Consider the following 21,520-nt stretch of genomic DNA (forward strand, 5'->3'; position numbering starts at 1 on the left):
ACCTGGTTGAATCACTCAAATTATCATCAAGACCGTGATTAGCTGAATCAGGTGTGTCACTGCTGAGCTGGGACAAAAACCTGGTTCACTGGCTTGGTACATGGATTTTCCTGCTAAAAACAAAGGTTAAATAAAACATATTAATAATAATGCAAACATTCAGAGGAATGTTTTCACAGTAGTGTTTCATATAACATTTTTCAAGTGATGATTGAACACTTCAGTTGAAGGAATCATCCTCTCATTGTCTTACCTGCTGGACCAGTGAATGTGATGGGGTCGGGATACCTGGCTGTGACAACTCGCGACAAAACAGAGAAGAGCTCTGCCTGGATGTTTGGGAGGTTTCGCGCATCGCGGACAGAGAAGGTTTCATTGGGGGATGATGAGATGGACTGCATCTCTCTGTAATTAGCATTTTTAAAGCCAATACTGACAGGAACCACACCGATCCGTTTCAGCGCCATAGGCCATGGTCCAATACTATCACTAGACCTTCCACCACTAAGCAGAATGAGAATCTGTGGAACCCCCTCTAGACGCCTGCTTCCAGAGGAAGCAGTAAAGACGTGGCCTCTGACATACTGGAGGGCTGCCCCGGTGTTGAGGGGTCTCCCCCCTTTAAGTGTGAGGCCTCTGACTGCATTTATAACACTGTCTTTGGTTGTGTAGGTGTTGAGATAGAAATTGGTTGTGGCGTCATTGCTGTACTGGACCACAGAAACTCTGTCTTTGCTCCCCCCCAGATTGAGACTCCCCACTACTCTCTGTATAAAGTCACGCACAGCTGGAAAGTCATTTCTAGCATCATCAGATCCATCAACCAAAAAGACGACGTCCCTCTTGACCTCTTCAGGTTGAGCTAGAAATAACGATAAATGTAGGCTGCGTTTTGCACAATGTCTCATAAAACAGAAAGTTGTTGAAAATGAAAAAGAATAATGAATAATTCTGACACAGAATTTCAATATATTTAATAAGAATCTGTAAAAAACAGAAACAGAATATTCTCTGGAACATGAAGAACAAGAGATATTCATCCACACTATGAAGACTTACCTATAAGAGTGGTGTGTTTCAAAGTGAACAGTACATCTAGCAATGTGTCGGGGAGTTCTCCAAAGTCAGTGATGGGAAAAACAAAACTAGTGTTGGAAGCTGTAGCGGAAAGACCAATAGGGTCCTTGCCGATGCTGAAGCTCACAACACCAAGATCCCTGAGGGATGCGGTCGGTTGTCTAACATTATCACTGGAGGCTCCTCCTGTGAGCAGGATCAGTACTTGAGGAACCCCTTCAAGATGCCGACTCCCAGACAAGGGAATGAAGACGTTGTCCCTGACATACTGCAGTGCTGCTCCAGTTGTGCGTGGTCTTCCTCCCTTATGCGTCAACGCTCTAATCTTACTGATGACAGCGTCCTTGGTGGAATAGGAGCTCAGGTGGAAGTAGACTACTGCATCTCTGCTGAACTGGACCACTGCTACTCTGTCTCTGTCTTCGTCAACGTCCAGGTTTTCCACAACTCTTCTCACAAAGTCACGCATGGCAGGAAACCCACTGCGGCTGTCGTCAGAACCGTCGATGAGGAAGACGACATCACGCCGTCCCAAACGCGCTTCCACTAAGGAGGACATCACATGGTGACTTAACAAGATGCAGCTCTGGCCACAGAGAGAGGGCATAACATGCTATAACCATTTGGCATAGCAAAATAATAGAAAGAAGTTAAACAACTGATGCGAACACCATTCCAGCATAGAATGGTGAGGGTCAAGCCAATAGTGACACTAGCAAGAATCGTGATAAATCACTCAGCATTTCATTTCAAAATGCTACTTGTATGAAAGCAAATACGAAACCTTGAATGCTGTTTCACCACATGCCATTTATTGCAAGAGCTGTACGAATGTAGCTCATTGTTCTCTTTCATTGAAAGACAATGGCAAATGAAGTCTAATACTAAGTCAAAAGCGGAATGATCTAAGATAGACAAATTCAAGAGTAGGGGTCTATCCTGAAGGGGAGAGCTCGCAAGAAATAAGATCCATTATTCTCCCATTGGAGAATAATGTCAGATAAGAGAGTGGAAGGTCAACCCCATGATTCAAAGGGATTCATAAGTGTCAATACGCAGCCAAGAGAAAAAGTATGTTCAACATCTCTTGCTTACCTAAAATCCCAGCGTTTCTCTCAGCAGTTATACTCATTGAAGACAAAAGTTGTTTTTCCAACCTATAGAGTTCGGAGTACTCTGAAAATGTAAGTGCCAAAGAGGGATTGAAAGAGAGTGCTTGCAGGTCTTCTATGTTTGTATCTTTGGACCCAACAGAGATGACCGTGATGCCCTGTTTCCGCAGAGCATCAGCAGCAGAGTGCATCGGGTCTGTCGATGTTCCTCCACTAAGAATAACTAACAGCTGTGGAACACCAAGGAGGCGTCTGCTTCCAGCTGAACCGGTGAAAACATTGTCCCTAACGTACTGGAGAGCTGTTCCAGTGTTACGGTACAGACCTCCCTTGTGACTCAGACCTCTAACAGTGTCAACAACCTCTTCCTTTGTGGTGTAGGTGTTAAGGTAGAAGTGGGCCTCTGGATCTCTGCTGTACTGGATCACTGAAACTTGATCTTTGTTTTCCTCCACATTGAGTTTCTCCACCACTCTCTGAACAAAATCAAGCACTTCTGGGAATCCATTCCGAGTGTCGTCAGAGCCATCCAGCAGGAATACTATGTCCCTTTTTGATACTTGAGAACACATCAAACATAATTAGTGTAAGTAACCTGTCAACTCGAGAAAAACGATACTAATAAGACTAATCATTTCATGATTATTCCATAATTAATGGCTTATCAATAACTTAATTACCCAGGGAGCAACTGCAGCTGAATGAAAGTAAACATTGATGCTATAAAGAAGAGATCAATGCCTATGTAAGGAATAGTTACTCGTCTCAATTGTGTTCAAAGGCAATGGAGAACAGAAAGGTTCAGTTTTAAGAATTAAGTTGGGAATATTGCCAAGCAAGTGTTACAGTGTGTAACAAGTGTGTAACAAGTGTTACATTTACTTAATGTAAAACAGAAGCATTCCTTCTGAAGATTCAAGACTTTGAAAGTAAAACATATGAAGAGAAAAGGAGCAATATATGACAGAAAACATAATCAAGATGTACAGCTCATTTTACAGTTCATGAAATGAAAAACAACTTTCCATTGTAAAAAGGGAGCACCATTGACAGTGGGCAGGTATTTTCCAAATAAGCGTCTTGGCGCCTACCATAAGCGCCTACCATAGAAATTATTTTGGAGAGTCAAGACAAAAACATCTTGCTCAAATAAGAGTTGAAAGAATTGTCAACATCACAAAGCTAATACAATAGTGTCAGTAATATGCTGAAACAAAAAACAAAAAAATGTATTTACCTATAACACCAGGACTGGAGACTTGGGTAATGGATGATAAAAGCTCAGATTGCAGGCCTGGCAGGTCTGAGAAGTCTCGCGCCCGCAGGATGAGCTGAGGGTCTGATGTGATTGACTGTATTTCTCTGGAGTCAGCCTGTCTGATGGCCACACCAATACTCTGTACTCCGAGATCTTTCAAATCAATGGCTGCTTGGCCAACATTATCACTGGATCGACCCCCACTCAGCAGAATCAGTATCTGAGGAACGCCCTCTTGGCGTCTGCTACCAGAGGAGGCAGTAAAGACATTGTCCCTCACGTACTGGAGAGCTGCCCCGGTGTTGAGGGGTCTACCTCCTTTGTGCCTCAAGCCTCTAACAGTGCCAAGAATGTCCTCCTTTGTGTTGTAAGTGTTCAGATAGAAATTGACTTGTTGATCTCTACTGTACTGAACCACAGACACACGGTCTTTGTTTGGTCCCACATTGAGTTTCCCCACCACTTTATGGATAAAGTCACGCATTGCTGTGAATCCATTCCTTGTACCATCAGAACCATCCAGAAGGAAAACAATATCTCTGGGACCAATCAGGCTTGCTCCTATTAAATAAACATGAAAAGAAAGGATTTCTAAAAGTTACATGTCTGCCAAGTGTTGCAAACAAATCTTGAAATAGGAAAGCTGATCAGATTAAATAGAGTGCAAACATACATTCTAATTACACTATGGGCAAATACTGAAATGTTATTTTGTATGTACATCAGGACTGTGTTGTTGATAATGACTATTGAAAAATACAATTAATATTACGAATTCTTAAAAATCACCAAAACTGAATATCACCATGAATATTAACACAAGAGCCTTGAATATGGCTAAACTGATAATGTACTTAAGGCGTCTTACCGATGGCGCTAATGTTAAAAGTGTCAACTTTAGAGAGGAGCTGCTCTTGGATGTTTGAGAGGTCAGTGAATTCAGATACTGAAACAGCCAAACTTGGATCAAAGGAAATTCGCTGAAGCTCAGTCCTGTCTGACCTTTGTGAACCAAGACTGACTATCATGACTCCCTGCTCCTTCAAGGCAGAGGCTGGTGTATCAACTTCATCAGTGGACTTCCCGCCACTCAGCAGAATCAGTATCTGAGGGACGCCCTCTTGGCGTCTGCTTCCAGAGGAGGCAGTAAAGACATTGTCCCTCACGTACTGGAGAGCTGCCCCGGTGTTGAGGGGTCTACCTCCTTTGTGCCTCAAGCCTCTAACAGTGTCAAGAATGTCCTCCTTTCTGTTGAAAGTGTTCAGAGAGAAATGGACATCTTGATCTCCACTGTACTGAACGACAGACACACGGTCTTTGTTATCATCCACATTAAGTTTCTCTACCACTGTCTGAACAAAGTCACGCATTGCTGGGAATCCATTTCTTGTGCCATCAGAACCATCCAGAAGGAATACCAAATCCTTTCCAGTTATGTCATGATCAACTGAGAAAACAGAAAGATTACATGAATGGACTAATTATGCTAAAACATTTTGCTAAAATATTCTGACACAGACTTTCAGTAAATGGAAATGTGTTGTTCTGACAGACCAGCAATTAGACATAGGGATGGCCAGTAATATGATTAGACGTACCTAACACTGTTGGTGATTCTGGAGTAACTTCAATTACTGCTGCCTCCACTGAGGACAGGAGTTGCTGTTGGACACTGGGAAGGTCAGTGAAGTCAGACACAGACAGAGCATAACTGGGATCATATGATATCCTCTGCAATTCTCTGCTATCAGAGCTCCTTGTTCCAATTCCATAGACCAAGACCCCAAGCTCCTTCAGAGCAGAGGCTGGTTTGTCAACATTGTCAAAGGACCTTCCACCACTCAGCAGTATCAGAATCTGTGGAACACCTTCCAGGCGCCTACTTCCAGCAGATGCAGTGAAGACATTGTCCCTCACATACTGAAGAGCTGCCCCAGTGTTGAGGGGTCTCCCACCTTTGTGCCTCAGACCTCTGACAGTGTCAAGAATCTCTCCCTTTGTTGTGTACGTGTTCAGATAGAATTGTGCGATTGGATCTCTGCTGTACTGAACCACTGAGACTCGATCTTTGTTCACATCCACATTGAGTGTCTCCACTACTCTTTGGACAAAGTCCCGCATAGCTGGGAATCCATTCCTAGTGGCATCAGATCCATCCAGCAAGAACACAAGATCCCTCCTGGGAGCCTGATGCTCAACTACGGAATATCAAAGTTCGAAAGAGAGTAATATTACATGCTGCATATGGTACAGAGAGGAAAAAGCTACTAAATTATCAAGACTGGATGTTTTTCCAATATTGGTTAGACTTTTAATTACATGTGTAATTACACGATAAGAAGGACAGTCTGAAGTGTTACGTAATTGTCTTACCTATTAATGTCGGTGTTGTGCGTGTGCCCTGCACACCGACTGTGCTCATGGCAGAAAGTAGCTGCTCTTGGACATTGGGGAGGTCAGTGAATTCAGACACTGAGAGAGCAAGACTAGGTTCAGAGGATATCTTTTGCAATTCTCTGCTATCAGAGCCCCTTGTTCCGATTCCAAACACCAAGACCCCAAGCTCCTTGAGAGCAGATGCCGGTGTATCTACATTGTCAAAGGACCTTCCCCCACTCAGCACAATCAGTATCTGAGGGACTCCCTCTTGGCGTCTGCTTCCAGAGGAGGCAGTAAAGACATTGTCTCTCACATACTGGAGTGCTGCCCCGGTGTTGAGGGGTCTACCTCCTTTGTGCCTCAAGCCTCTAACAGTGTCAAGAATGTCCTCCTTTGTGTTGTAAGTGTTCAGATAGAAATTGACTTGTTGATCTCTACTGTACTGAACCACAGACACACGGTCTTTGTTCTCCTCCACATTGAGTTTCTCCACCACTCTCTGAACAAAGTCACGCATTGCTGGGAATCCATTCCTTGTGCTGTCAGAACCATCCAGAAGGAATACCACATCCTTTCTGGCAGTTCTTTGCTCCACTAGGAGTATTAGAAGTAAAAAGAGAAAATTATGTCAACATTTTTTCATTGAACCTGAGTCTGTATATGTGTTATTTTACTTTTCTTACATATCCCAAGAGATATTTCAGAAATGCCAAAAGGATTATCTATATAAGCTTACCTATGACTGTTGGGGTTGTGGGTGTCACCTCAACAAGTCCAGTTTTTAGCGAGGAGAAAAACTGCTGCTGGACAGTGGGGAGGTCAGAGAATTCAGACACAGATTGGGCATAACTAGGATCAGTGGCAATCTTTTCAACCTCTCTGCTGGAATTTCTGGTTCCAATGCCAAATATCAAGACGCCACTCTGTTTGAGGGCAGAGGCTGGAGTTTCAACATTATCACTGGACCGCCCGCCACTCAGCAGAATCAGTAACTGAGGGACACCCTCTTGGCGTCTGCTTCCAGAGGAGGCAGTAAAGACATTGTCCCTCACGTACTGGAGAGCTGCCCCGGTGTTGAGGGGTCTACCTCCTTTGTGCCTGAGGCCTGTAAGAGTGTCAAGAATTTCCTCCTTTGTGTTGTAACTGTTCAGATAGAAATGGACTTCTTGATCTCTACTGTACTGAACCACAGAAACACGGTCTTTGTTGTCCTCCACATTGAGTTTCTCCACCACTCTCTGAACAAAGTCACGCATTGCTGGGAATCCATTCCTTGTGCCATCAGAACCATCCAGAAGGAATACCACATCCTTTCTGGCGGTGTCAAGATCAACTGAGAAAACACAGAGATTATATCAATGAAATAAATGTGGTGTTAAAGGCCCAATGAAAGTCTAACACCCAATAGTGTTCAAGGCCCAACTGATTTGTTGCTGTCATTATTCATGACATGATGGGCAGTAATATGATTAGACATACCTAACACTGTTGTTGATTCTGGAGTACCTTCTGGAGTAATTCCCACTGCCTCCACTGAGGACAGGAGTTGCTGTTGGACACTGGGAAGGTCAGTGAAGTCAGACACAGACAGAGCATAACTGGGATCATGGGATATCCTCTGCAATTCTCTGCTATCAGAGCTCCTTGTTCCAATTCCATAGACCAAGACCCCCAGCTCCTTCAGAGCAGAGGCTGGTTTGTCAACATTGTCAAAGGACCTTCCACCACTCAGCAGTATCAGAATCTGTGGAACACCTTCCAAGCGCCTACTTCCAGCAGACGCAGTGAAGACATTGTCCCTCACATACTGAAGAGCTGCCCCAGTGTTGAGGGGTCTCCCGCCTTTGTGCCTCAGACCTCTGACAGTGTCAAGAATCTCTCCCTTTGTTGTGTATGTGTTCAGATAGAATTGTGCGGTTGGATCTCTGCTGTACTGAACCACTGAGACTCGATCTTTGTTCACATCCACATTGAGTGTCTCCACTACTCTTTGGACAAAGTCCCGCATAGCTGGGAATCCATTCCTAGTGGCATCAGATCCATCCAGCAAGAACACAACATCCCTCCTGGGAGCCCGATGCTCAACTACAAAATATCAAAGTTCGAAAGAGAGTAATATTACATGCTGCATATGGTACAGAGAGGAAAAAGCTACTAAATTATCAAGACTGTATGTTTTTCCAATATTGGTTAGACTTTTAATTACATGTGTAATTACACGATAATGAGGACAGTGTAAAGTGTTACGTAATTGTCTTACCTATTAATGTCGGTGTTGTGCGTGTGCCCTGTACACCGACTGTGCTCATGGCAGAAAGTAGCTGCTCTTGGACATTGGGGAGGTCAGTGAATTCAGACACTGAGAGAGCAAGACTAGGTTCAGAGGATATCTTTTGCAATTCTCTGCTATCAGAGCCCCTTGTTCCGATTCCAAACACCAAGACCCCAAGCTCCTTGAGAGCAGATGCCGGTGTATCTACATTGTCAAAGGACCTTCCACCACTCAGCACAATCAGTATCTGAGGGACACCCTCTTGGCGTCTGCTTCCAGAGGAGGCAGTAAAGACATTGTCCCTCACGTACTGGAGTGCTGCCCCGGTGTTGAGGGGTCTACCTCCTTTGTGCCTCAAGCCTCTAACAGTGTCAAGAATGTCCTCCTTTGTGTTGTAAGTGTTCAGATAGAAATCGACTTGTTGATCTCTACTGTACTGAACCACAGACACACGGTCTTTGTTCTCCTCCACATTGAGTTTCTCCACCACTCTCTGAACAAAGTCACGCATTGCTGGGAATCCATTCCTTGTGCCGTCAGAACCATCCAGAAGGAATACCACATCCTTTCTGGCGGTTCTTTGCTCCACTAGGAGTATTAGAAGTAAAAAGAGAAAATGTCAACATTTTTTCATTGAACCTGAGTCTGAAATATATGTGTTATTTTACTTTTCTTACATATCCCAAGAGATATTTCAGAAATGCCTAAAGGATTATCTATATAAGCTTTACCTATGACTGTCGGGGTTGTGGGTGTCACCTCAACAAGTCCAGTTTTTAGCGAGGAGAAAAACTGCTGCTGGACAGTGGGGAGGTCAGAGAATTCAGACACAGATTGGGCATAACTAGGATCAGTGGCAATCTTTTCAACCTCTTTGCTGGAATTTCGGGTTCCAATGCCAAATATCAAGACGCCACTCTGTTTGAGGGCAGAGGCTGGAGTTTCAACATTATCACTGGACCGCCCACCACTCAGCAGAATCAGTAACTGAGGGACACCCTCTTGGCGTCTGCTTCCAGAGGAGGCAGTAAAGACATTGTCCCTCACGTACTGGAGAGCTGCCCCGGTGTTGAGGGGTCTACCTCCTTTGTGCCTGAGGCCTGTAAGAGTGTCAAGAATTTCCTCCTTTGTGTTGTAACTGTTCAGATAGAAATGGACTTCTTGATCTCTACTGTACTGAACCACAGAAACACGGTCTTTGTTGTCCTCCACATTGAGTTTCTCCACCACTCTCTGAACAAAGTCACGCATTGCTGGGAATCCATTCCTTGTGCCATCAGAACCATCCAGAAGGAATACCACATCCTTTCTGGCGGTGTCAAGATCAACTGAGAAAACACAGAGATTATATCAATGAAATAAATGTGGTGTTAAAGGCCCAATGAAAGTCTAACACCCAATAGTGTTCAAGGCCCAACTGATTTGTTGCTGTCATTATTCATGACATGATGGACAGTAATATGATTAGACATACCTAACACTGTTGTTGATTCTGGAGTACCTTCTGGAGTAATTCCCACTGCCTCCACTGAGGACAGGAGTTGCTGTTGGACACTGGGAAGGTCAGTGAAGTCAGACACAGACAGAGCATAACTGGGATCATGGGATATCCTCTGCAATTCTCTGCTATCAGAGCTCCTTGTTCCAATTCCATAGACCAAGACCCCCAGCTCCTTCAGAGCAGAGGCTGGTTTGTCAACATTGTCAAAGGACCTTCCACCACTCAGCAGTATCAGAATCTGTGGAACACCTTCCAAGCGCCTACTTCCAGCAGACGCAGTGAAGACATTGTCCCTCACATACTGAAGAGCTGCCCCAGTGTTGAGGGGTCTCCCGCCTTTGTGCCTCAGACCTCTGACAGTGTCAAGAATCTCTCCCTTTGTTGTGTATGTGTTCAGATAGAATTGTGCGGTTGGATCTCTGCTGTATTGAACCACTGAGACTCGATCTTTGTTCACATCCACATTGAGTGTCTCCACTACTCTTTGGACAAAATCCCGCATTGCTGGGAATCCATTCCTAGTGGCATCAGATCCATCCAGCAAGAACACAACATCCCTCCTGGGAGCCCGATGCTCAACTACAGAATATCAAAGTTCGAAAGAGAGTAATATTACATGCTGCTTATGGTATAGACAGGAAACAGCTACTAAATTATCAAGACTGTACGTTTTTCCAATATTGGTTAGACTTTTAATTACATGTGTAATTACACGATAATGAGGACAGTCTAAAGTGTTACGTAATTGTCTTACCTATTAATGTCGGTGTTGTGCGTGTGCCCTGTACACCGACTGTGCTCATGGCAGAAAGTAGCTGCTCTTGGACATTGGGGAGGTCAGTGAATTCAGACACTGAGAGAGCAAGACTAGGTTCAGAGGATATCTTTTGCAATTCTCTGCTATCAGAGGCCCTTGTTCCGATTCCAAACACCAAGACCCCAAGCTCCTTGAGAGCAGATGCCGGTGTATCTACATTGTCAAAGGACCTTCCACCACTCAGCACAATCAGTATCTGAGGGACGCCCTCTTGGCGTCTGCTTCCAGAGGAGGCAGTAAAGACATTGTCCCTCACGTACTGGAGTGCTGCCCCGGTGTTGAGGGGTCTACCTCCTTTGTGCCTCAAGCCTCTAACAGTGTCAAGAATGTCCTCCTTTGTGTTGTAAGTGTTCAGATAGAAATCGACTTGTTGATCTCTACTGTACTGAACCACAGACACACGGTCTTTGTTCTCCTCCACATTGAGTTTCTCCACAACTCTCTGAACAAAGTCACGCATTGTTGGGAATCCATTTCTTGTGCTGTCAGAACCATCCAGAAGGAATACCACATCCTTTCTGGCGGTGTCAAGATCAACTGAGAAAACACAGAGATTATATCAATGAAATAAATGTGGTGTTAAAGGCCCAATGAAAGTCTAACACCCAATAGTGTTCAAGGCCCAACTGATTTGTTGCTGTCTGTATTCATGACATGATCGGCGGTAATATGATTAGACATACCTAACACTGTTGTTGATTCTGGAGTAACTTCAATTCCCACTGCCTCCACTGAGGACAGGAGTTGCTGTTGGACACTGGGAAGGTCAGTGAAGTCAGACACAGACAGAGCATAACTGGGATCATGGGATATCCTCTGCAATTCTCTGCTATCAGAGCTCCTTGTTCCAATTCCATAGACCAAGACCCCCAGCTCCTTCAGAGCAGAGGCTGGTTTGTCAACATTGTCAAAGGACCTTCCACCACTCAGCAGTATCAGAATCTGTGGAACACCTTCCAAGCGCCTACTTCCAGCAGACGCAGTGAAGACATTGTCCCTCACATACTGAAGAGCTGCCCCGGTGTTGAGGGGTCTCCCGCCTTTGTGCCTTAGACCTCTGACAGTGTCAAGAATCTCTCCCTTTGTTGTGTATGTGTTCAGATAGAATTGTGCGGTTGGATCTCTGCTGTACTGAACCACTGAGACTCGATCTTTGTTCACATCCACATTGAGTGTCTCCACTACTCTTTGGACAAAGTCCCGCATAGCTGGGAATCCATTCCTAGTGGCATCAGATCCATCCAGCAAGAACACAACATCCCTCCTGGGAGCCTGATGCTCAACTACAAAATATCAAAGTTTGAAAGAAAGTAATATTACATGCTGCATATGGTACAGAGAGGAAAAAGCTACTAAATTATCAAGACTGTACGTTTTTCCAATATTGGTTAGACTTTTCATTACATGTGTAATTACACGATAATGAGAACAGTCTAAAGTGTTACGTAATTGTCTTACCTATTAATGTCGGTGTTGTGCGTGTGCCCTGTACACCGACTGTGCTCATGGCAGAAAGTAGCTGCTCTTGGACATTGGGGAGGTCAGTGAATTCAGACACTGAGAGAGCAAGACTAGGTTCAGAGGATATCTTTTGCAATTCTCTGCTATCAGAGCCCCTTGTTCCGATTCCAAACACCAAGACCCCAAGCTCCTTGAGAGCAGATGCCGGTGTATCTACATTGTCAAAGGACCTTCCACCACTCAGCACAATCAGTATCTGAGGGACGCCCTCTTGGCGTCTGCTTCCAGAGGAGGCAGTAAAGACATTGTCCCTCACGTACTGGAGTGCTGCCCCGGTGTTGAGGGGTCTACCTCCTTTGTGCCTCAAGCCTCTAACAGTGTCAAGAATGTCCTCCTTTGTGTTGTAAGTGTTCAGATAGAAATCGACTTGTTGATCTCTACTGTACTGAACCACAGACACACGGTCTTTGTTCTCCTCCACATTGAGTTTCTCCACCACTCTCTGAACAAAGTCACGCATTGCTGGGAATCCATTCCTTGTGCTGTCAGAACCATCCAGAAGGAATACCACATCCTTTCTGGCGGTTCTTTGCTCCACTAGGAGTATTAGAAGTAAAAAGAGAAAATTATGTCAACATTTTTTCATTGAACCCGAGTCTGAAATATATGTGTTATTTTACTTTTCTTACATATCCGAAGAGACATTTCAGAAATGCCTAAAGGATTATCCATATAAGCTTACCTATGACTGTCGGGGTTGTGGGTGTCACCTCAACAAGTCCAGTTTTTAGCGAGGAGAAAAACTGCTGCTGGACAGTGGGGAGGTCAGAGAATTCAGACACAGATTGGGCATAACTAGGATCAGTGGCAATCTTTTCAACCTCTTTGCTGGAATTTCGGGTTCCAATGCCAAATATCAAGACGCCACTCTGTTTGAGGGCAGAGGCTGGAGTTTCAACATTATCACTGGACCGCCCACCACTCAGCAGAATCAGTAACTGAGGGACACCCTCTTGGCGTCTGCTTCCAGAGGAGGCAGTAAAGACATTGTCCCTCACGTACTGGAGAGCTGCCCCGGTGTTGAGGGGTCTACCTCCTTTGTGCCTGAGGCGTGTAAGAGTGTCAAGAATTTCCTCCTTTGTGTTGTAACTGTTCAGATAGAAATGGACTTCTTGATCTCTACTGTACTGAACCACAGAAACACGGTCTTTGTTGTCCTCCACATTGAGTTTCTCCACCACTCTCTGAACAAAGTCACGCATTGCTGGGAATCCATTCCTTGTGCCATCAGAACCATCCAGAAGGAATACCACATCCTTTCTGGCGGTGTCAAGATCAACTGAGAAAACACAGAGATTATATCAATGAAATAAATGTGGTGTTAAAGGCCCAATGAAAGTCTAACACCCAATAGTGTTCAAGGCCCAACTGATTTGTTGCTGTCATTATTCATGACATGATGGACAGTAATATGATTAGACATACCTAACACTGTTGTTGATTCTGGAGTACCTTCTGGAGTAATTCCCACTGCCTCCACTGAGGACAGGAGTTGCTGTTGGACACTGGGAAGGTCAGTGAAGTCAGACACAGACAGAGCATAACTGGGATCATGGGATATCCTCTGCAATTCTCTGCTATCAGAGCTCCTTGTTCCAATTCCATAGACCAAGACCCCCAGCTCCTTCAGAGCAGAGGCTGGTTTGTCAACATTGTCAAAGGACCTTCCACCACTCAGCAGTATCAGAATCTGTGGAACACCTTCCAAGCGCCTACTTCCAGCAGACGCAGTGAAGACATTGTCCCTCACATACTGAAGAGCTGCCCCAGTGTTGAGGGGTCTCCCGCCTTTGTGCCTCAGACCTCTGACAGTGTCAAGAATCTCTCCCTTTGTTGTGTATGTGTTCAGATAGAATTGTGCGGTTGGATCTCTGCTGTACTGAACCACTGAGACTCGATCTTTGTTCACATCCACATTGAGTGTCTCCACTACTCTTTGGACAAAGTCCCGCATAGCTGGGAATCCATTCCTAGTGGCATCAGATCCATCCAGCAAGAACACAACATCCCTCCTGGGAGCCCGATGCTCAACTACAAAATATCAAAGTTCGAAAGAGAGTAATATTACATGCTGCATATGGTACAGAGAGGAAAAAGCTACTAAATTATCAAGACTGTACGTTTTTCCAATATTGGTTAGACTTTTAATTACATGTGTAATTACACGATAATGAGGACAGTCTAAAGTGTTACGTAATTGTCTTACCTATTAATGTCGGTGTTGTGCGTGTGCCCTGTACACCGACTGTGCTCATGGCAGAAAGTAGCTGCTCTTGGACATTGGGGAGGTCAGTGAATTCAGACACTGAGAGAGCAAGACTAGGTTCAGAGGATATCTTTTGCAATTCTCTGCTATCAGAGCCCCTTGTTCCGATTCCAAACACCAAGACCCCAAGCTCCTTGAGAGCAGATGCCGGTGTATCTACATTGTCAAAGGACCTTCCACCACTCAGCACAATCAGTATCTGAGGGACGCCCTCTTGGCGTCTGCTTCCAGAGGAGGCAGTAAAGACATTGTCCCTCACGTACTGGAGTGCTGCCCCGGTGTTGAGGGGTCTACCTCCTTTGTGCCTCAAGCCTCTAACAGTGTCAAGAATGTCCTCCTTTGTGTTGTAAGTGTTCAGATAGAAATCGACTTGTTGATCTCTACTGTACTGAACCACAGACACACGGTCTTTGTTCTCCTCCACATTGAGTTTCTCCACCACTCTCTGAACAAAGTCACGCATTGCTGGGAATCCATTCCTTGTGCCGTCAGAACCATCCAGAAGGAATACCACATCCTTTCTGGCAGTTCTTTGCTCCACTAGGAGTATTAGAAGTAAAAAGAGAAAATGTCAAAATTTTTTCATTGAACCTGAGTCTGAAATATATGTGTTATTTTACTTTTCTTACATATCCCAAGAGATATTTCAGAAATGCCTAAAGGATTATCTATATAATCTTACCTATGACTGTCGGGGTTGTGGGTGTCACCTCAACAAGTCCAGTTTTTAGCGACGAGAAAAACTGCTGCTGGACAGTGGGGAGGTCAGAGAATTCAGACACAGATTGGGCATAACTAGGATCAGTGGCAATCTTTTCAACCTCTTTGCTGGAATTTCGGGTTCCAATGCCAAATATCAAGACGCCACTCTGTTTGAGGGCAGAGGCTGGAGTTTCAACATTATCACTGGACCGCCCACCACTCAGCAGAATCAGTAACTGAGGGACACCCTCTTGGCGTCTGCTTCCAGAGGAGGCAGTAAAGACATTGTCCCTCACGTACTGGAGAGCTGCCCCGGTGTTGAGGGGTCTACCTCCTTTGTGCCTGAGGCGTGTAAGAGTGTCAAGAATTTCCTCCTTTGTGTTGTAACTGTTCAGATAGAAATGGACTTCTTGATCTCTACTGTACTGAACCACAGAAACACGGTCTTTGTTGTCCTCCACATTGAGTTTCTCCACCACTCTCTGAACAAAGTCACGCATAGCTGGGAATCCATTCCTAGTGGCATCAGATCCATCCAGCAAGAACACAACATCCCTCCTGGGAGCACGATGCTCAACTACAGAATATCAAAGTTCGAAAGAGAGTAATATTACTTGCTGCATATGATATAGACAGGAAACACTTACTAATTTATCAAGACTGTACGTTTTTCCAATATTGGTTAGACTTTTAATTATATGTGTAATTACACGATAATGAGGACAATCTAAAGTGTTACGTAATTGTCTTACCTATTAATGTCGGTGTTGTGCGTGTGCCCTGTACACTGACTGTGCTCATGGCAGAAAGTAGCTGCTCTTGGACATTGGGGAGGTCAGTGAATTCAGACACTGAGAGAGCAAGACTAGGTTCAGAGGATATCTTTTGCAATTCTCTGCTATCAGAGCCCCTTGTTCCAATTCCAAACACCAAGACCCCAAGCTCCTTGAGAGCAGATGCCGGTGTATTTACATTGTCAAAGGACTTTCCACCACTCAGCACAATCAGTATCTGAGGGACGCCCTCTTGGCGTCTGCTTCCAGAGGAGGCAGTAAAGACATTGTCCCTCACGTACTGGAGTGCTGCCCCGGTGTTGAGGGGTCTACCTCCTTTGTGCCTCAAGCCTCTAACAGTGTCAAGAATGTCCTCCTTTGTGTTGTAAGCGTTCAGATAGAAATTGACTTGTTGATCTCTACTGTACTGAACCACAGACACACGGTCTTTGTTCTCCTCCACATTGAGTTTCTCCACTACTCTCTGAACAAAGTCACGCATTGCTGGGAATCCATTCCTTGTGCTGTCAGAACCATCCAGAAGGAATACCACATCCTTTCTGGCGGTTCTTTGCTCCACTAGGAGTATTAGAAGTAAAAAGAGAAAATTATGTCAACATTTTTTCATTGAACCTGAGTCTGAAATATATGTGTTATTTTACTTTTCTTACATATCCGAAGAGACATTTCAGAAATGCCTAAAGGATTATCCATATAAGCTTACCTATGACTGTCGGGGTTGTGGGTGTCACCTCAACAAGTCCAGTTTTTAGCGAGGAGAAAAACTGCTGCTGGACAGTGGGGAGGTCAGAGAATTCAGACACAGATTGGGCATAACTAGGATCAGTGGCAATCTTTTCAACCTCTCTGCTGGAATTTCTGGTTCCAATGCCAAATATCAAGACGCCACTCTGTTTGAGGGCAGAGGCTGGAGTTTCAACATTATCACTTGACTGCCCGCCACTCAGCAGAATCAGTAACTGAGGGACACCCTCTTGGCGTCTGCTTCCAGAGGAGGCAGTAAAGACATAGTCCCTCACGTACTGGAGAGCTGCCCCGGTGTTGAGGGGTCTACCTCCTTTGTGCCTGAGGCCCGTAAGAGTGTCAAGAATTTCCTCCTTTGTGTTGTAAGTGTTCAGATAGAAATGGACTTCTTGATCTCTACTGTACTGAACCACAGACACACGGTCTTTGTTGTCCTCCACATTGAGTTTCTCCACCACTCTCTGAACAAAGTCACGCATTGCTGGGAATCCATTCCTTGTGCTGTCAGAACCATCCAGAAGGAATACCACATCCTTTCTGGCGGTGTCAAGATCAACTGAGAAAACACAGAGATTATATCAATGAAATAAATGTGGTGTTAAAGGCCCAATGAAAGTCTAACACCCAATAGTGTTCAAGGCCCAACTGATTTGTTGCTGTCAGTATTCATGACATGATGGGTAGTAATATGAATAGACATACCTAACACTGTTGTTGATTCTGGAGTACCTTCTGGAGTAATTTCTACTGCCTCCACTGAGGACAGGAGTTGCTGTTCGACACTGGGAAGGTCAGTGAAGTCAGACACAGACAGAGCATAACTGGGATCATGTGATATCCTCTGCAATTCTCTGCTATCAGAGCTCCTTGTTCCAATTCCGTAGACCAAGACCCCAAGCTCCTTCAGAGCAGAGGCTGGTTTGTCAACATTGTCAAAGGACCTTCCACCACTCAGCAGTATCAGAATCTGTGGAACACCTTCCAAGCGCCTACTTCCAGCAGACGCAGTGAAGACATTGTCCCTCACATACTGAAGAGCTGCCCCAGTGTTGAGGGGTCTCCCGCCTTTGTGCTTCAGACCTCTGACAGTGTCAAGAATCTCTCCCTTTGTTGTGTATGTGTTCAGATAGAATTGTGCGGTTGGATCTCTGCTGTACTGAACCACTGAGACTCGATCTTTGTTCACATCCACATTGAGTGTCTCCACTACTCTTTGGACAAAGTCCCGCATAGCTGGGAATCCATTCCTAGTGGCATCAGATCCATCCAGCAAGAACACAACATCCCTCCTGGGAGCACGATGCTCAACTACAGAATATCAAAGTTCGAAAGAGAGTAATATTACTTGCTGCATATGATATAGACAGGAAACACTTACTAAATTATCAAGACTGTACGTTTTTCCAATATTGGTTAGACTTTTAATTACATGTGTAATTACACGATAATGAGGACAATCTAACGTGTTACGTAATTGTCTTACCTATTAATGTCGGTGTTGTGCGTGTGCCCTGTACACCGACTGTGCTCATGGCAGAAAGTAGCTGCTCTTGGACATTGGGGAGGTCAGTGAATTCAGACACTGAGAGAGCAAGACTAGGTTCAGAGGATATCTTTTGCAATTCTCTGCTATCAGAGCCCCTTGTTCCGATTCCAAACACCAAGACCCCAAGCTCCTTGAGAGCAGATGCCGGTGTATCTACATTGTCAAAGGACCTTCCACCACTCAGCACAATCAGTATCTGAGGGACGCCCTCTTGGCGTCTGCTTCCAGAGGAGGCAGTAAAGACATTGTCCCTCACGTACTGGAGTGCTGCCCCGGTGTTGAGGGGTCTACCTCCTTTGTGCCTCAAGCCTCTAACAGTGTCAAGAATGTCCTCCTTTGTGTTGTAAGCGTTCAGATAGAAATCGACTTGTTGATCTCTACTGTACTGAACCACAGACACACGGTCTTTGTTCTCCTCCACATTGAGTTTCTCCACAACTCTCTGAACAAAGTCACGCATTGCTGGGAATCCATTCCTTGTGCTGTCAGAACCATCCAGAAGGAATACCACATCCTTTCTGGCGGTTCTTTGCTCCACTAGGAGTATTAGAAGTAAAAAGAGAAAATGATGTCAACATTTTTTCATTGAACCTGAGTCTGAAATATATGTGTTATTTTACTTTTCTTACATATCCGAAGAGACATTTCAGAAATGCCTAAAGGATTATCCATATAAGCTTACCTATGACTGTCGGGGTTGTGGGTGTCACCTCAACAAGTCCAGTTTTTAGCGAGGAGAAAAACTGCTGCTGGACAGTGGGGAGGTCAGAGAATTCAGACACAGATTGGGCATAACTAGGATCAGTGGCAATCTTTTCAACCTCTCGGCTGGAATTTCTGGTTCCAATGCCAAATATCAAGACGCCACTCTGTTTGAGGGCAGAGGCTGGAGTTTCAACATTATCACTTGACTGCCCGCCACTCAGCAGAATCAATAACTGAGGGACGCCCTCTTGGCGTCTGCTTCCAGAGGAGGCAGTAAAGACATTGTCCCTCACGTACTGGAGAGCTGCCCCGGTGTTGAGGGGTCTACCTCCTTTGTGTCTGAGGCCTGTAAGAGTGTCAAGAATTTCCTCCTTTGTGTTGTAAGTGTTCAGATAGAAATGGACTTCTTGATCTCTACTGTACTGAACCACAGACACACGGTCTTTGTTCTCCTCCACATTGAGTTTCTCCACCACTCTCTGAACAAAGTCACGCATTGCTGGGAATCCATTCCTTGTGCCATCAGAACCATCCAGAAGGAATACCACATCCTTTCTGGCTGTGTCAAGATCAACTGAGAAAACACAGAGATTATATCAATGAAATAAATGTGGTGTTAAAGGCCCAATGAAAGTCTAACACCCAATAGTATTCAAGGCCCAACTGATTTGTTGCTGTCTGTATTCATGACATGATCGGCGGTAATATGATTAGACATACCTAACACTGTTGTTGATTCTGGAGTACCTTTTGGAGTAATTTCCACTGCCTCCACTGAGGACAGGAGTTGCTGTTGTACACTGGGAAGGTCAGTGAAGTCAGACACAGACAGAGCATAACTGGGATCATGTGATATCCTCTGCAATTCTCTGCTATCAGAGCTCCTTGTTCCAATTCCGTAAACCAAGACCCCAAGCTCCTTCAGAGCAGAGGCTGGTTTGTCAACATTGTCAAAGGACCTTCCACCACTCAGCAGTATCAGAATCTGTGGAACACCTTCCAAGCGCCTACTTCCAGCAGACGCAGTGAAGACATTGTCCCTCACATACTGAAGAGCTGCCCCAGTGTTGAGGGGTCTCCCGCCTTTGTGCTTCAGACCTCTGACAGTGTCAAGAATCTCTCCCTTTGTTGTGTATGTGTTCAGATAGAATTGTGCGGTTGGATCTCTGCTGTACTGAACCACTGAGACTCGATCTTTGTTCACATCCACATTGAGTGTCTCCACTACTCTTTGGACAAAGTCCCGCATAGCTGGGAATCCATTCCTAGTGGCATCAGATCCATCCAGCAAGAACACAACATCCCTCCTGGGAGCACGATGCTCAACTACAGAATATCAAAGTTCGAAAGAGAGTAATATTACTTGCTGCATATGATATAGACAGGAAACACTTACTAAATTATCAAGACTGTACGTTTTTCCAATATTGGTTAGACTTTTAATTACATGTGTAATTCCACGATAATGAGGACAATCTAACGTGTTACGTAATTGTCTTACCTATTAATGTCGGTGTTGTGAGTGTGCCCTGTACACCGACTGTGCTCATGGCAGAAAGTAGCTGCTCTTGGACATTGGGGAGGTCAGTGAATTCAGACACTGAGAGAGCAAGACTAGGTTCAGAGGATATCTTTTGCAATTCTCTGCTATCAGAGCCCCTTGTTCCGATTCCAAACACCAAGACCCCAAGCTCCTTGAGAGCAGATGCCGGTGTATCTACATTGTCAAAGGACCTTCCACCACTCAGCACAATCAGTATCTGAGGGACGCCCTCTTGGCGTCTGCTTCCAGAGGAGGCAGTAAAGACATTGTCCCTCACGTACTGGAGTGCTGCCCCGGTGTTGAGGGGTCTACCTCCTTTGTGCCTCAAGCCTCTAACAAGGTCAAGAATGTCCTCCTTTGTGTTGTAAGCGTTCAGATAGAAATCGACTTGTTGATCTCTACTGTACTGAACCACAGACACACGGTCTTTGTTCTCCTCCAAATTGAGTTTCTCCACAACTCTCTGAACAAAGTCACGCATTGCTGGGAATCCATTCCTTGTGCTGTCAGAACCATCCAGAAGGAATACCACATCCTTTCTGGCAGTTCTTTGCTCCACTAGGAGTATTAGAAGTAAAAAGAGAAAATTATGTCAACATTTTTTCATTGAACCTGTGTCTGAAATATATGTGTTATTTTACTTTTCTTACATATCCGAAGAGACATTTCAGAAATGCCTAAAGGATTATCCATATAAGCTTACCTATGACTGTCGGGGTTGTGGGTGTCACCTCAACAAGTCCAGTTTTTAGCGAGGAGAAAAACTGCTGCTGGACAGTGGTGAGGTCAGAGAATTCAGACACAGATTGGGCATAACTAGGATCAGTGGCAATCTTTTCAACCTCTCTGCTGGAATTTCTGGTTCCAATGCCAAATATCAAGACGCCACTCTGTTTGAGGGCAGAGGCTGGAGTTTCAACATTATCACTTGACTGCCCGCCACTCAGCAGAATCAGTAACTGAGGGACGCCGTCTTGGCGTCTGCTTCCAGAGGAGGCAGTAAAGACATTGTCCCTCACGTACTGGAGAGCTGCCCCGGTGTTGAGGGGTCTACCTCCTTTGTGCCTGAGGCCTGTAAGAGTGTCAAGAATTTCCTCCTTTGTGTTGTAAGTGTTCAGATAGAAATGGACTTCTTGATCTCTACTGTACTGAACCACAGAAACACGGTCTTTGTTGTCCTCCACATTGAGTTTCTCCACCACTCTCTGAACAAAGTCACGCATTGCTGGGAATCCATTCCTTGTGCCATCAGAACCATCCAGAAGGAATACCACATCCTTTCT

General features: G+C 44.9%; 4 protein-coding genes across 4 annotated transcripts in view; all 4 read right to left on the reverse strand.

Annotated features, from left to right (window-relative positions):
• The window catches only part of LOC308161836 (collagen alpha-3(VI) chain-like), a gene marked incomplete at its 5' end in the record, with an annotated part of 83,796 nt that overhangs the window by 27,739 nt on the left and 34,537 nt on the right, over positions 1-21,520 (reverse strand). The window lies entirely within an intron of this gene.
• On the reverse strand, positions 1,276-6,343 carry LOC308161837 (collagen alpha-3(VI) chain-like; the record flags this gene model as incomplete). The annotated part of the gene is made up of 6 exons (XM_080535915.1): positions 1,276-1,307; positions 1,408-1,623; positions 2,515-2,748; positions 3,484-4,008; positions 5,046-5,645; positions 6,286-6,343. The coding sequence occupies 6 exons, from the start codon at positions 6,341-6,343 to the stop codon at positions 1,276-1,278; spliced, it is 1,665 nt and encodes a 554-aa protein (XP_080392041.1).
• LOC308161838 (collagen alpha-3(VI) chain-like) lies at positions 6,369-12,925 on the reverse strand (the record flags this gene model as incomplete). Its single annotated transcript, XM_080535916.1, has 11 exons — positions 6,369-6,420; positions 7,009-7,159; positions 7,333-7,911; positions 8,087-8,686; positions 8,830-9,426; positions 9,573-10,178; positions 10,354-10,953; positions 11,100-11,699; positions 11,875-12,474; positions 12,620-12,686; positions 12,887-12,925. 11 exons carry the CDS (start codon positions 12,923-12,925, stop codon positions 6,369-6,371), a joined length of 4,491 nt encoding a protein of 1,496 aa, XP_080392042.1.
• LOC308161839 (collagen alpha-3(VI) chain-like) lies at positions 12,932-21,460 on the reverse strand (the record flags this gene model as incomplete). Its single annotated transcript, XM_080535917.1, has 12 exons — positions 12,932-12,981; positions 13,390-13,968; positions 14,144-14,743; positions 14,886-14,952; positions 15,698-16,257; positions 16,628-16,999; positions 17,146-17,751; positions 17,927-18,526; positions 18,672-19,268; positions 19,415-20,020; positions 20,196-20,795; positions 21,166-21,460. 12 exons carry the CDS (start codon positions 21,458-21,460, stop codon positions 12,932-12,934), a joined length of 5,532 nt encoding a protein of 1,843 aa, XP_080392043.1.

The sequence above is a fragment of the Nansenia antarctica genome (assembly GCF_963989245.1).
Source record: "Nansenia antarctica genome assembly, chromosome: 7".
NCBI classification, from domain to species: Eukaryota; Metazoa; Chordata; class Actinopteri; order Argentiniformes; family Microstomatidae; genus Nansenia; species Nansenia antarctica.